The following is a 15,342-nucleotide window of genomic DNA, read 5'->3' on the forward strand; positions in this document are numbered from 1 at the left end:
AATTTCAATTTTATAGCAACTTAAAAAAAAGGTCGCAAACTGAAATAAGTTTTTTGACTGTTCCCACAAATTAACAATTTTGGAATAAGTCAGTGTGTTTTTAAGAGAGTGATGTATAAAAATATTACAATAGTGGCATAGTCTTAACTCTTAGTAAGACTGAAGCAAATTGTTAATCACAGAAATAGCCCCTAAATTTACATTTCCGCGTTCAAGTATAAATTCCCAATTCTAAAATGAAAAGGATCTCCACGTTACGATATCGACACGACACGACACCGACCCGACACGGCGCGTTATCCCGTCCACTAAACAAACGCTGTCAATTAACCGCTGCGAATAAATCACTTTGAGGCCTGTGGGCGGGACGGCAGAGGCTTACCTATATCAAGACTAGCTACTTCGCGCTTCTCTCGCTGTTTATTATTTAGTAGTTTACACAAATCATTGCATTCCAATGATTTTTTTTATTGCTTTGAATGACGAGATGAGCGTGCCTATCGTCTGATAGTAAGCGATACGACCGCCCATAAACAATAGAAACGTGTTAGGCGTCTGTTACAAAGTTCTTGCCACCTTTATCGTCTGACAGCCTTGCTGCAACGCTTATGCTAATATTTAAAAAAATGATTAAGGCCTTTGTTGGATATAAATTAAAGATGGCTGAGTAGCATTTTAAATTTCGAAGAGATAATGTGCGGTTTTCGTATAAAAACGTTCAACAAGATTCATTTTTACTAACCTTTAGCGTGTTTTTGTATTTTCGTTTGTGCTTATTGGTAGACATATTTGTCAATCCTCAAATTAAAGCAATACATTGTAACACTTAATTGAACTGAAAAGTTATACAATAAAGTCATTTTTACACATGGCAGTACCTTATATAAAAATGTCTGTTGTATATAAATATTTTTTGTCTAATGATTTATAAAGTAATTAATTTATTTCCCATTGATATTTTTTGTCTAATGATAAAAAAATAATTAATCATGTAATCCAATGAAATTATTGTTTGTATTCATGTCTGTGATATATTGTAATAATGGTGGAGGAATCATTGTGCGAAACATGGAAATGTAATTTAATAGCTTGAATCATAGACTGCCATTTTGAAGCCATAATTCATTACACGTCAATTTGAAATGCTCGATTCTGGAATTTTCTCTGCAACCAAATTCCACGCGAACGAATCACGGGTACATTGTGTTTTACCTGACTACGACGAAGCGAGGAAAGGGTAATGATTTTAACACCCTATCTACTGGATGTACGTCTCTCATATATGTGAGAGTTTGTCGGGGTAGGTACCACTGCGATATATATTTCTGCCGCCAAGCAGCAGCGTGTAGTCGCTGTTGTGTTCCGGTTTGAAGCATATTGTAGCCAGTGTAATAAATGGACATAATAAGACTTAACATATCATGACTCACGATGGCGAGCGCAGTGAAATATTAAAAAAACGAGTAAGATCACGTCACATGTCCTATTTCCCATTTAATCATGTAATTCATGTAATTTTTTTTACGTAAACGTAAACAATACTTAGTACCACCTATGTCAATCACCGCACTCTCACATTTTATTTACGTAAAAAATCTTAAGGCGACGTTACAGTGGATATGTTTATTAGGAAGACGTTAATTGGATATGTGTAGCATCGTATACATCATTGATTTCCAAAGTGGTCCAGTTGACCCCCAGGGGTCCACGGGAGACTTGACGAAAGTCTACGTTGGCGTGACCAAAAAAATTAGAGTCCACAATTTATAAGCGAGGGTCCACGATAGTTTATCTGGTTTGTTAGTAAAGAACTACAATGTTGGCTTGACTTCACCTATCAATGTAAGCAGATAATATTGATAGGGGTCGTGAGGCAAGGTGACCACAACATAACTCTCCAGACGCCTCCCGCGATGGCTATGCAGTAGTTGTAATACACTTTCTCTGCGAAACCAGAAAAAAAGGGCCACCGGAACCAGCGCCACCGTATTAACTGGGCGGTAGTTGTGATGCACCTTCTCTGCCAAACCAAAAAATCTATCGGAACCAGCAAAATTTTGAAAGGGGTCTATGAGAAAAAAAGTTTGGGAACCTCTGGTATACATCATAGTAAATTCGCGGTCAGAACTAGGTAGGCGGCGTCAGTCACGATGTAACACATCAAATAATCTATCTGTCAATACGAACATCGTAAATATACCATTTAATTACAAACATAAAATATAATAATGGTTATGAATATGTTTTGAATATCATATATATGGAAATAATAGCGAATGGTAAATATAAACCATTAATTAATTGCCTTACAAGTTTGTTTTCGTAGTATTGACCAGAGAAAAATTAAGAATATTGATTGTCTATATAGGAAATATTATTTTGCCATTTGCAAAATCAGGGTTTATTTTTGGTATTTTAGAACTGTCAAAAGACCGCGAAACTTTGTGTTGTTATCCTTAGGTTACATCTTCAAATAGTTATTCAATTGACGAAATATTTCACCGTTGCATTACGGAATAAATAACTCAATGGATATACGCGTGAGCGAGCACGGATGGTTAAAATGATGAGTTGTTGAACAGCCAGCTTAACATATCATACGGTAACTAGTGGTTGGTTTTGAGATAATTAATGGCAATTTTTATATAAAAATCAATGCCGATTTTTGATCGCGGAACGTTTAACAGCCTGTGCACACATTATCTGATGTTATATTAATGCACGACGTCCATCTTTTCGTCGACGTTCGCGTCGTGATTCGGCTTGGCGCGCCGCGGTGTGTTCCTAATGAACGCAGTATTAAAGTAAACTAGCTTTTACTCGCACCTCCACCCGCGTGAAAAAGTTTTTTTGGAATAAAAGTCTCATTTTAACCCGGCGAGCGTGTGGCGGGGTATGTCATACCCCCCATGTTAATTACTGGCGTATATTTTTTGTGCCTGACTTTCAAACTTATAGTCTCTTTGAGTAGCTGGAGTTACAGGGTTGCGGAAGGTAATAGTGGGGTGATCACAGTGTCGCGGCAACCTGCATTCGAGTTACACGCTTGCAAACTGAGTTCGGGTACGTGATACCCCGCCTCATAGCTGGTGTGACAAAAACTAAAATTGCTTTTTCTGCTATTTTAACTTATTTTCTTTGTTTAATTGTAGATTTTAATAGAAAATGGATGTTGAAAATAGAAAAAACAACTTCGGTCTATGATAGAAGATGTACTTACTAGAACAGGGTTTCGCAAACTTTTATTTAGTGCGGACCACTAATGCCACCTTATGCGACCTTTTTGCGACCAAAGTCGTAATGTTTGGGTTGATGTTGTTCAGTTGGATTCTTAAATTTGTTTTTACTAGCAGTTTACTTCTGTATTTATTTTTAGATATACAAGAGTGCAAAAGCGTGCACTTTATAGTTTTTCTTTTAACTTTTATTTTACTTGCGGATCCCTGAGAGGGGCCCACGGGCCCCAGGGGTCCTATGTTCTCGTGAAAATCAGGGCAAAGACACTAAATGGACCGATTTCATCCGTAACTTAGGCTTGGCTTTAGTTTACGAACACCTGAAGATGTGAAATGACAAAAATATATATTCCGATTTATATACGTCAGAGAATTTCTTCCCAGATCAACGAATCACTTTCATCGACTCAAAATGTTCCTGGTCATTTTATTAGATGTAAAGATTACCCCAACAAAAATAATCATAAGACAAAATACTCATGAACAAGCTCAGGAAAGGCTATTAGTGTGGAGCATGCAATGTTTTTTGCAAAAACTGCACAGATTTTATCTCCAGTTCCTAAGATGTTCCTAAATTTTTTGTGATTTTTTAGTTTATAAAGAAAGTTATTTCATATTCTATCATACGATTAAGTTTTTTTTATCATAAAACTGGTTTTACTTTAGTTCCTTTTTAGTTTTTAAGAGACTGAAAGTGTTTGTTTGAAATTCAAAGTGACTTATTTCCATCGAGGTAAAAAAATAAAATTGTTAAAATGGCGCGATAGTTTTATTTCCAATGCGTTATGATGGTATTGTCTTATTATACCAAAAAATAAATAGTATAATACTTCTTCGGAAACAAGTTTTATAGACAATTTTTTAAGGGGTATGTCATACCCTGCCTCATACTTCTTGTTACATTTTTTCACCACATGCTCGCCGGGTTAATTTCGCTGGATAAAATGTAGTCTATATTTTAAGTTAGACCTCCAGCAATACATCGGTTAAAACAGTATTTACTTCTAGGTAAGCAAGTTTTTGCGTTACATACAAAAAGACAAAAATTCTAAAAACTATTGTTTTGCCTTCTGTTGCTCTGATAAAGATCCCCTTTATTAATTTTTCTTCAATAATTATAGTGTTCAGACATCGACGTGTTACAATTTAATTATATACATCTAAATATATATAACTCAAAGGTGACTGATTGACATTCGCTTAAATAGGATTTTGATAAATTCAATCCCCATGGGGATAAAATTTGTTTGAACCTATCAGTACTGGGAAAATATGTAGCAAGACTTTTATCATACAGTGGACTTTTATCCCAGAAAACTCCTTCACGCGGGTGAAGCCGCGAGCAAAAGCTAGTAATATATAAAGATGTTTGGTAGGTAAATTGCGGCTCAATTTTATCAGAGTCGGGCGCCTAGTCGACGCTAGCTATAATGCAAACCCAGACATCTGCAGACGATGATTACTTTATGTCAACGAAAATGTCAAGTTTATAACAACCAGAGTGTTACGACCTTACAAAGCTATGATTTGATTATGAACCGCCCAAATCATGTTCTTGTAGGTCAATTATTATTCCAAAGCTAACATTAGGTAACGATTTAGGAATGTTCACAGTTTTTGTCTCAATGCTTTGTGTTTTGATGTCCAGGTTTTGTATTTTTTTATAGAATATAAATTGAATTTGGAAGCACTTGTTGCTCTGCCATCCCTTTAGGAATAAATGGTGTACGTATATTATTATGTTTGACTCCTACCAAAAGAAATATTGGACATTAATGGAATAAACCGTTCAAAATAAAATCTGTAGTTATGTATATCAAAACAATATTGTGATTAGTCTATCGCCGTCCGAAGATAGTTTCGGATTTATTATAGGCATTAATTTAGGTACTGATGTATTTACCCATCGGCATGACGTGTCCGAAGTGGTTGCCGTCGCCGACGCCGCTGCAGTTCCATCGGCGCCCGCTCAGCTGCACGCGGCATTCCTCGTACGCCATGCTGAACATCAAATCACTTTATTTACTGTAGCTACATAGGCATCCAATAACTTTGTTTACAGTAGCTTCATGAACATCAAATTACTTTCTTTACTGTAGCTACATGAGCATCAAATCGCTTTGTTTACTGTAGCTATATGAGCATCAAATCAATTTGTTTACTGTAGCTACATGAGCATCAAATCACTTTGTTTACTGTAGCTACATAAACATCAAATCTCTTTGTTTACTGTAGTTACATGAGCATCAAATCACTTTGTTTACTGTAGCTACATAAACATCAAATCTCTTGGTTTACTGTAGCTACATGAACATCAAATAACTTTTTTTATTATAGCTACATGAACATCAAATCACATTATAGCTTTCTATAAAAAAGCAAAGTATTCGACACACATTTGTATGTTTTTTACACTTATTTATGATTTTATTTTGTTTTATTTTTTTCTACAGACTCTTTGGTATGTTTTCAGGTTAGGAAACTAATAGTACATACCGCAAGCCGTCTCCAATGGCCGCGATGGCGGCTGGCGAGGCGCGGCACATGGCGCGCTGCTTGTCGGTGAGGCCGGGGGCCTTCGCGCAGACCAGGTGCGCGCCCAGCGACACTCCGCCGCACGCGCCGCCTCTGCACACAATACACATACTATTTACTAGCTATGCTCATAACTTCGTGTATGTAGACTTACATCCGAGTTGTGGATAAAGTAAATAACGAATATCTTAAAATGACGATAATTTTTACGGTATCCGTATGAAACAAAACCTGTGTTCTGTTTCCAATTATACTTTGTCTACTTGACAAAACTTGTGAAAAAACCCTGAGAAAACATAACCGTTTAGTATTTTAGGAGATGTGCTAACAAATAGAAAATCAGTCGGACAGAAAATTATTCTAAATATCGCTAATCTGTATTCCATTACTCATATTATAATTCCCTTATTTTTTTTTTATGTTTACACTTACCGAATTTGCCAATTAATTATACGTATAGATGACTAGTTGTGTTAAAAAAGCTAAAGGAACAGTATTCTTCAGTTATCACTGGTATATCTTGATTTATTATCTTTTTGATAACTTACACTATTCGAAACTAATAAAAAAAAAAACTATTAGGTACGATAAAATGACTTCACTTCACCTAATATTAAGCGTAATTAAGAAAAATAAACCAAACAGAAAAAGTCGTTATAATATTCCTCAGAAAATTTTACACAACAGCAAAATCATTCCAATTAAAATCATCCTTTAGACTTCAAAGTGAAGTCTATATTAGAGTTTAAATTAAAATTGAAAACACGCTGAAAGACGTTCGTCGCAATTACATAAAAGGCATTGCGAAAAAAACTCAACGTTCTACAAACTGTATTTACATACGATATCTAATGAAATATATTTATTTGTATATCATTAAATAGTAGGAAACGAAGCGGTAACAATTGCGACACACATTAGAATTGTGTCGCTTAGACTATTTGTTCTGTGTTGTTTAGCGCTTCGGATATGGAATTCGGAAATACGGTGCTAAATAGAGATTGTAATTGTACTGACGCGTGGTAGGCAAGGCTCCTGTAACACGTAGAGAAATAGTTTTAGATAAAATTGCTTACTCATTGTAGAAGCTTTATCTCTTTTATAATCAAATATTTGTGTCGTTGAATGAAACAGTGTTTTTTAGAAAAAAATCCAATACCCAATGATAGTTGACCGTTAGTCAAATATCTATAATTTCCGGAAAATATCGTTGAGTTTGATAAAACGAAATTTATAATATATTTTAATACTCACACCATGATAATAAATTTACATTGTTTTAAAGATTTTAATCTAGTACCCAAAGATATTTGACCGTTAGACAAATATCTGCGATTTCCGAAAAATAACGCTAATGTTGATAAAAAGAAATTTATAATATATTTTAATATTCACACAGTAATAATAAATATACATTGTTTTAAAGATTTTAATCTAGTACCAAATGAAAGTTAAGCATAAGTAAAATATCTACAATTTTCGAAAAATATCGATGAATTTTATAAAAAGAAACTTGTAATATATTTTAATACTCAACTAGTGATAATAAATACATTTTTATAAAAAAATCTAAATCATCATTTAAACTAGACATTATGCTTTGCTGGAAAAAGATGGACAGGTAAAATTAGGACGTATGATAACCCTAGTCATATATTATTGAAACGGAGTGTTCTAGGAATTGAACTCTAAGTTTTTGTGATATGAGATCATTTGTGTGAAGTAGGTCATAGTTTCTTAAATTCTAGGAATACAAAATTACAAAGTTTAGAGAACAAAAGGTCATATTTAGTTTTGGATGCCTATTAATTGTGATGTGGAATAATTACGTTAAATGTTTTTTAATTTATTCGAATTGCACTCTTCAGTTTCTTGTACTTTCTGTAAAGAGGATAATAATGAAAACGTCGGGAGAAAAGTAAAATATTAAAACCGCGATAAAATTCGTAAAATAGTTTAATTTAAAAGACGATAATACTTAAGGCTCATTTATTATTTATGATTGCGAAGGCCTAGAGGTGTTGGTGGGACCGCAGTCTCCGTTAAAAGACGCCCTATGTAGAGACTAACTTGGACTCCGAAAATATTTGTGTACAATAATTTAAGTGTGTTTAATTTCTGCTATACCATTGACTTCATTGTCTCTATTTGATTAAAAGTTTAAGCGTAGCTGTAAAAATATGACTGGACTCCTACCACGAATTAACGCGTGATTGTAACGTTAACGGAATGTTTTTTTTTTGGGGAACTGCCGTATTTATCACCGCTAATGGTGTACAAGCGATCCCCCGGCTTTACCCCGGATTACCAACCACGGCAGTCCCATGATGAGTTGGTGGGCCCTACCGCTATCAATGGAGGCGCTAGCTGGGGGTTCGCTGGCAGCCTGTAGCTACACGGTCTTAGTTCCCGGGAGGAAGAAGGGAGGGGATCGAGGGAAGGAAGAGAAGAGGAAGGAGTAGGAGTTATTAGGATGGTTGGAGGGGAAATGTTCACGAACCCTTACAGACCTCACTGTGAACTTAGCAAACATGAGATATACACACGAGCTGTGTATCTAAGGTCGCGGTAAATGTACCACCCTGCATGGGCGTGAATTTGGTGTGGAGACCAAGCGCACAAGAATTGCCTCGGAGGGGAACGGAATTGTTTAGTTTCAGTAAAAGAGTTTTAAGATAATATAGAGCGGATACTGGAAAGATTGTCATACAAAAATGTGGTGCTTATGTGATGGTTATTCAATCTACCGTGAAATAGCAAAACACAAATGTAAAATACTTCATATATCATGATTTGCAGGTTTTAATGCGAATATTAGCTCGCTGTGACATCTTGTCATATTCATACGAATATTTCAAATAAGACAGCGACGTTACCAATTGGTTATAACTTTTGGAGCAAAAATTTCGCCCTGATGTCCAGTCTGTAACTAACTATATATATAGTTTAAGTTTCAGTTAGTTTTTGTATGAAATATAAACAGCGCTTCGTGAGCGTTTTTGACACTAAAATCTGCAGCGTGAACATCGCACGCGTGTATACTGCGAATAGTAAATCGTGTAACCATGGTAATAAACTCCTAGTTATAATTCTGAGATGAACTCAAACATACAATTCGTAAACTTGGAAGATGAAAAAGGGCGCCCGTATGTATAGTGTCCGCAATTTCATAGTCGACTGTACATTTGTTCAACTTTTTTCATCTGACAGCCAACTGAAGTGAAGTTGCATCTCAATATTAGCCAATCACAACGCGCGTACGTATGCCTACGGAAATCATTTTAGATATTTGCACCGAAGAAACTGTTAAAAAAACCAGGGGACTTTTTTTGTTCCACGCGAGCATTGCGTCGTTAAGGGCCGCTTCTGTTGGGCACAGTTAGTAAACAAATATGTGGACAACGTAGTGCCATTGATTTGTTTATTTTTATTGTGTTTGGAGTGTCTAAATAGTGTTTCCTGACTTTCGTTGTATAAACCGGTCCGCCAAACAAGGGTCGAAGAAGGTCCGAGGTTATACTTATATATTTACATAAAAAAATGGTACATGCCGATGTCCGTATATTATAGATACCTATTGAAGAAATAGCAATGTGGGAGGACTTTATTAGAACAGCAGAAGTCAAAACAATAGTTTTAAGAATTATTGTCTGTCTCTCTATTTGTATACGCATCACATAAAAACTGCCGCATGGAATTGAATGCAGTTTTCACTAATATATTGCTAGAAGTCTATCTTAAAATATAAGTAGGTTCCATTTTATTTCGGGAAAATATAAACAGAGATTTTTATCCCGGAAAAACTTTCTCACGCGGACGGAGACGCACAAACTGCTATGAATCTTGTGAGTCCATGCTGCTTGCATGTTTCAATGATAAATAGTCTACGAAGGCGGGGTATTTACTGAACTACTTCTTTTAAAGAGAAATAAAGGGTTTCGGACTACCAACAAAAATAAAGGTGTCTTTTCGCACTGGAACGTAACACTGAAACGCGAAATTGTCTACAGATATTTGCCAGATGCTCTTTCAGTTAACGGAGGCTAATTGTTTCGGTTATTACTGCAGCGGTCCAAGATTCATGTAAATTGTCGCGTCCGTGTCACAGGCCCTTGTTAATTGGCCGTACTCGTTAACGTTTGAGTATTAATGAGTGGACAATAGTTTGTTTGGAACTGTTCTGTGTACGCAAATCTTTGTTAATTGAAAAACGTATTTGCCTTTTGGAGAAATTAGGGAAATTATAATCCTTTGTTTGCTCAAGCTCTTTCATATTGGGAAAGTACATTCGAAATTTGAATATGATATTTGTATTATAATGTAGTAAAAGTTATGATTTTACGTTCTATATATTTCAAATATTGTTTTTTTAATGAATACTGGGCGTATATAATAAAAATATTTGAATGTTTAAAAAGAACAAATTCAAATTCTTACTGGCCATTAAATATTGCTATAAAGAGTTTTTATATCTGTATATGTGTCGATCATTCGAGCTGATTAAATATTTTAAGACCTATTTTACATAAAAAAATATTCCTACCGTAAAATTACAATATTAAGAGCTGGCACGAATTCTAGGGTATCTGATGGCTACTTTATCTTGAGACAGCGAATGTCGGGGATAGAGGGTTCGCTCGTTTGGAATCGCATCATTAGACAATATAGGAATGAGTGGAGATAATAATACCATCTCTTTCACTCCATGAAATACATTTTCATTCCAGTAAAATAATGATTTGAAATCAATTATATCGAATGTTATCTTGTGGTAAGGCAATAACTTCGTGTCCCACGCAGTAATTTGCATATTCTAACAAATTCCATATTGATTAGTAATAATGTTAATTATCGTTGATTAGTTTGCTTTCTCCACCACCGTGCCATCACGGTTGTGGGTGGTTGGAGGTTGCACACGGGCGTTTTTTCAGACGTTTTGGTTATTGGCAGATCTGCAATAGATCAGTTTGCTTTATAAGAATGTGATGGATGAAAAATATATAATAATTTATTTTAAGTGATAATAATAATATAATATCAGCCCTGTATTATATACTGTCCCACTGTTGGGCACGGGCCTCCTCTACTACTGAGAGGGAGGGATCATTTTAAGTGATGAAACCGGAAAATTAAAAAAAAATCATCTTATGCGGTCCAACAGTTTAGGATAAGTTCAGTGGCATACACACGTACAGATATATTACATACACATTTTTTTATCCAAAAATAAAAATAAAGCACCAATTTATTTTACGCGCGAAGTTAAAATAGTCATTAATTTCTCTGGACGTTTTCAATTTTTTCAGCCATTTTCTTAATTTTTGTTTCGGTAACAACCATTTACAAAATATTAGAAACCTAAAAAAAAGATAAATGAAATAGGTTAAGTCGTTCTTAAGTTATGTCATGATCAATGGAAAAAGGGATTCATTTTTATATACGTAAATTATTATTTCTTTGTATTTAAAACGTTGCAGTATAGCGTGTAAAAAAACGCAGCGTTTAAACTCCGAACTCATATAACTACAATGTATTTGGACAATATTTAGTTTACGACGATCAAGTCGCGGACATATTTTATATTTAAATATCGATAGCCCGCGGCGTCACGCGTTCTAATCATCGTTTAAATACTTTCTAAAAATGAATATTATAAAAATGATTTATTTATGTGTGTTACGGTAATAAAAATCAACGAAATTAGTAGTGTGTTTGTTTTGAATTGCTTTTTTATCGAAATTAACTAACTGGGTGTTTAGTGCAGGTTTTTTATTTATTTCAGCCACGTTGATTACGATTTTTGTTTTTTTTTCAGTCAAGTTAACATAAGTAGACTCTAATATGTATAGATCATAGAATACATATTGAGATCATTAGTAGAAGATGAATGTCTTAGTGGCGTAGTTATATTGCGTACGCGGTACAACTGAGAGTTCAAGGGTTCAAATCCCGGGTAAGGCAGTGATGTTGAGTTTTTCTGCTCTATTTGCCCGGAGTCTGGAATCTGTAACCGATTTAATTTCATTTTCTATCACATCTTGAGACGGAATACGGGCGAAAAGTGGGTTACTTGGTTGTATCTCTGTCTACTTCTTCGAGGATACAGCTTACAGGCGTGATGTCTTTTTGTGATTCTTCCGTGTATACGAAACGACTCCCAGGTATCGCATTGCTAAGATAGCTTCGCGGAACCGTCCCTGAGCCGAAATATGCTGTAAGATCTAGCTTACTAGAGCGTCCGACTCGTAGATTATTTATGTACAACTAGCTTTTGTTCGGGGCTTCGTCCGAAGTGGTTTTCCGGGATATTTTTTTTCCGATTTACTTGATATGTATCATTATATTATGATGAAATTACACAAAGTTATTATAAATTGTAGCCTATATATTATTCTGATGTATAACCAATATTACTGTAAAGTTTCATCCAAATCCGTTCAGTAGTTTTTTCGCAAAAGAGGAACAAACATACATCCATACATCCATCCTTACAAACTTTCGCATTTATAATATTAGTAAAATTGTTAAATATGCGTCCCCTTCCCGAATGATGGCCCGTAAGATGTCGTGAAGGTCGCGAGGTCCATCTGATCCGCGGCTAAGCACGAACAATGCCCGGTGCGGCGGCACACGCGATTCGATTTATACGTATTCTCAACTAACTGTTGTTGGTAGGCATGCCACATTCATGGGCGAAGCGGGTTAATAAATATGTTTATATATAACAATAATAAATATGATATAATAAGACTTAACATCTCATGTCTCAGGATGGTGAGCGCAGTGGCATACCGAAGCATACTTTGTAATTCAAAGTGTTAGATGGTGTTTCTACAGTATATGGGCGGTCGTATTGGTTACCATCAGGCAAACGGCAAGCTCGTCTCGTCATTAAAAGTAATAAAAAAATGTTCTTTCGGAAATTTATAGATTTTGTAATTTATATACCGAAAGATGTTTTCGTAGTACTTGTATTTAAGATTTTTTGAATATTCTTCGCAACAGAACAAGTGTAGGTGTTAGTAGAACAAAAATGTGATAGTGGTAAACAGAGTGTGATGGAACTGCGAAATATTTCAATACCTTAAATATTATTTACTTAAAATCCAACTCATAGGTCAGATTGATTTGTTAAAGCGGCGCTTAGTTTTCTAAAAGACTGTCTTAAGATATATTTCATTGTCATAAAAAAGCATTATTATTGCATAGAACTATTAATAAATTTTGTACAATAAATTATCAATATTTTTATGCTATTAAAATGCTTTATTTGAATAATTTAAGAAATTTATGGCTTCTAAGTAAACTGTTGTATCTGAAAAATTGCGATATTCACTTATTTAATGTTGGTTGTCAAGGTACTGTTTGCTATCAAACCCATTTAATTAAAAAGTTATTAAACGACAAAAAATATTAATAATCATTTACCTACTTTTTTTTTTTTTAATGGGTTTGGTAGTAAACAGTACCTTGAGAAACCAAACGATAAACAGTGAATATAGCTATTTTTCCAGATACAACAGTTTACTTAGGAGCCATCGAATAGACGCAGATGGTTTAGTTATTACATAATGAATACCTTCATACTTGAAATGCAGCTACAATTAGGATAATCTGCTAAATAATTGCCGGTTAACGGATGGTGAGCTAATCTTTAGGCTCATTACCATCATCTTGGAGATGGTAGAGGCATTCGTAAGCTCCATCACTCTTATCTCGTGGTAAATAACCGTGTTCATCAACATTCATTAGCGCCGCCACAACCTTCTTACTTGGACTGACCACTTATATTTAGGGTTGTCACTTACAAGAATGGATATAGTTATATGAAAGAAATAGGATAGTTTCATGTGTTTGATTTCGTATATTACTTTATAAGTACCATATATAATATGAAAAACACTGACAAAAAATTAAACCGTCTTCAAAAAGCCCTAAAAATTAAAAAAAAATATTTAATATGACTGGTATATACTGATTACCAATTTTGCAGTCGGTGATTAATTAAAATGAAACATTATTTTCATGCATATGTTAATTTAACAAGCTTACCTAGCATTTTTTAATCAGTGGAAGTATTATTACAAGAATGATTTTGTTTTCAGACTGTTATAGTCCGATTTAAACATAATTACAGCTCAATTATATCCATATACCACGCCAACTATAATTTTACCTCTTAATTTTCAATTTTTATTAAACACTGTGGCAACCCTATCTCATAATACACACATCCGGCTGATTACAGAGAAATTAATATAGAGACATCTGTTGATAAAATGTCGAAACATCTTGTTAGTTGAGTGTGCTGTGAATCATGTTAACATTTTGATTACATGTTCGTGAAATGTTCCCGGTGCAATAAGCTAAGTTTTCCAGAGGTTTAGATGTTTATGTTTTAGATATTTGTTAGAAAATAATTTACGATGCAGACAGTTTATTTTAAAATGTTTTTGTTTATGACTAATGGAGATGCAAATACATGATGAGATGTCGTTATAGGTGAAGGTTCTCTGAGCGTTAATCTGTTTAGTTTGCTACCACTACTACCGTACATAATAACATGGGCGCCGAGAGGGGGTGCAAGTAGGTGCACGTGCACCTGCCCAAAAATAAATCACAAAACACATGAGTCACTGAATACATCTGAAACAATGAGAACTATCGGCACAGAGTTTTTTTATGATAAAGCATTTTCAAAAACCTGCATGATTTGAATTTGGAAAAAAAAAATAACTTAATTATTATGTAGGTAGTATAGTGCATAGCTGCACATGCACCTGCCTCAAACCAATCTTGGCGGCGCCCCTGCATAATATTATATTTAAGACTGATTATTGAAGTTTCGACTTATATCTTTATAGTTCATATCAGTCCACGACCAAACGAGAAGCGAAATTAACTTAATTGGCATTCTGACGAGAAATGCTATAACTGCATTTATAGTTTGCGAACTGCTCATCCAATTTAATAGAAGCGAGTTCATCACATTTTCAGACATAAATTAATTGTAAAATCACAAATTCATTATTTATACAAGCCTTTACAAATACCAATTAACAAAACGTATCTATTTGCTTAGGTCGCGTCTCTATAAATCGGCACGGACAAATTACTTGTACGTGTCCAGCATAAATCATTCTGTTTATTTAATTTGAATAAACAATGCCCTCCCCGCCCGCTGGTGTATAAATCACAAATTAATTGGGCCCACAGCGGCCACGGTGGGCGGCAAATACACTCGGAACACTGTATTTCATTGTGCGTGAAATTTGTGGGCGTACTCTGGTGTAAAGGTTGGTATTGTCCTTCGTAAATAGTGGAAGAAAAGCGCGGTTAATTTATGAGCGTTTTTGTCCAAGATTTGCTTGGTTAAAGTTTTCTATTGACTTCCTTAATATGTTTAGTTTCAAGCAGAAATGAACGTAGAGATCCATGGCATAGGGTCCACTGTTACTTGATTTAATAAAGATCATAGGAATACGCTGGATCAATGGCGAAGGGCCTCCGCAACTCGATAACAGCCGGCTTCCTTTTCGTAATATATGTAAAATTTTATTATCATTAGAAT

At 34.8% G+C, this 15,342-nt stretch overlaps 1 protein-coding gene across 2 annotated transcripts in view; it reads right to left on the reverse strand.

Moving 5' to 3' along the window:
• Positions 1–15,342, reverse strand: part of LOC115455953 (protein Wnt-7b) — an 86,217-nt gene that overhangs the window by 11,707 nt on the left and 59,168 nt on the right. For both annotated transcript variants that reach the window (XM_030184785.2, XM_030184784.2), the window contains exons 3-4: positions 5,733–5,864; positions 5,140–5,237 (exon numbers count right to left, since the gene is read on the reverse strand). In XM_030184785.2, coding sequence (XP_030040645.1) covers positions 5,140–5,237; positions 5,733–5,864 — 230 coding nt within the window. The remainder of the gene's footprint in view (positions 1–5,139; positions 5,238–5,732; positions 5,865–15,342) is intronic.

The sequence above is a fragment of the Manduca sexta genome, chromosome 5 (assembly GCF_014839805.1).
Source record: "Manduca sexta isolate Smith_Timp_Sample1 chromosome 5, JHU_Msex_v1.0, whole genome shotgun sequence".
NCBI classification, from domain to species: domain Eukaryota; kingdom Metazoa; phylum Arthropoda; class Insecta; order Lepidoptera; family Sphingidae; genus Manduca; species Manduca sexta.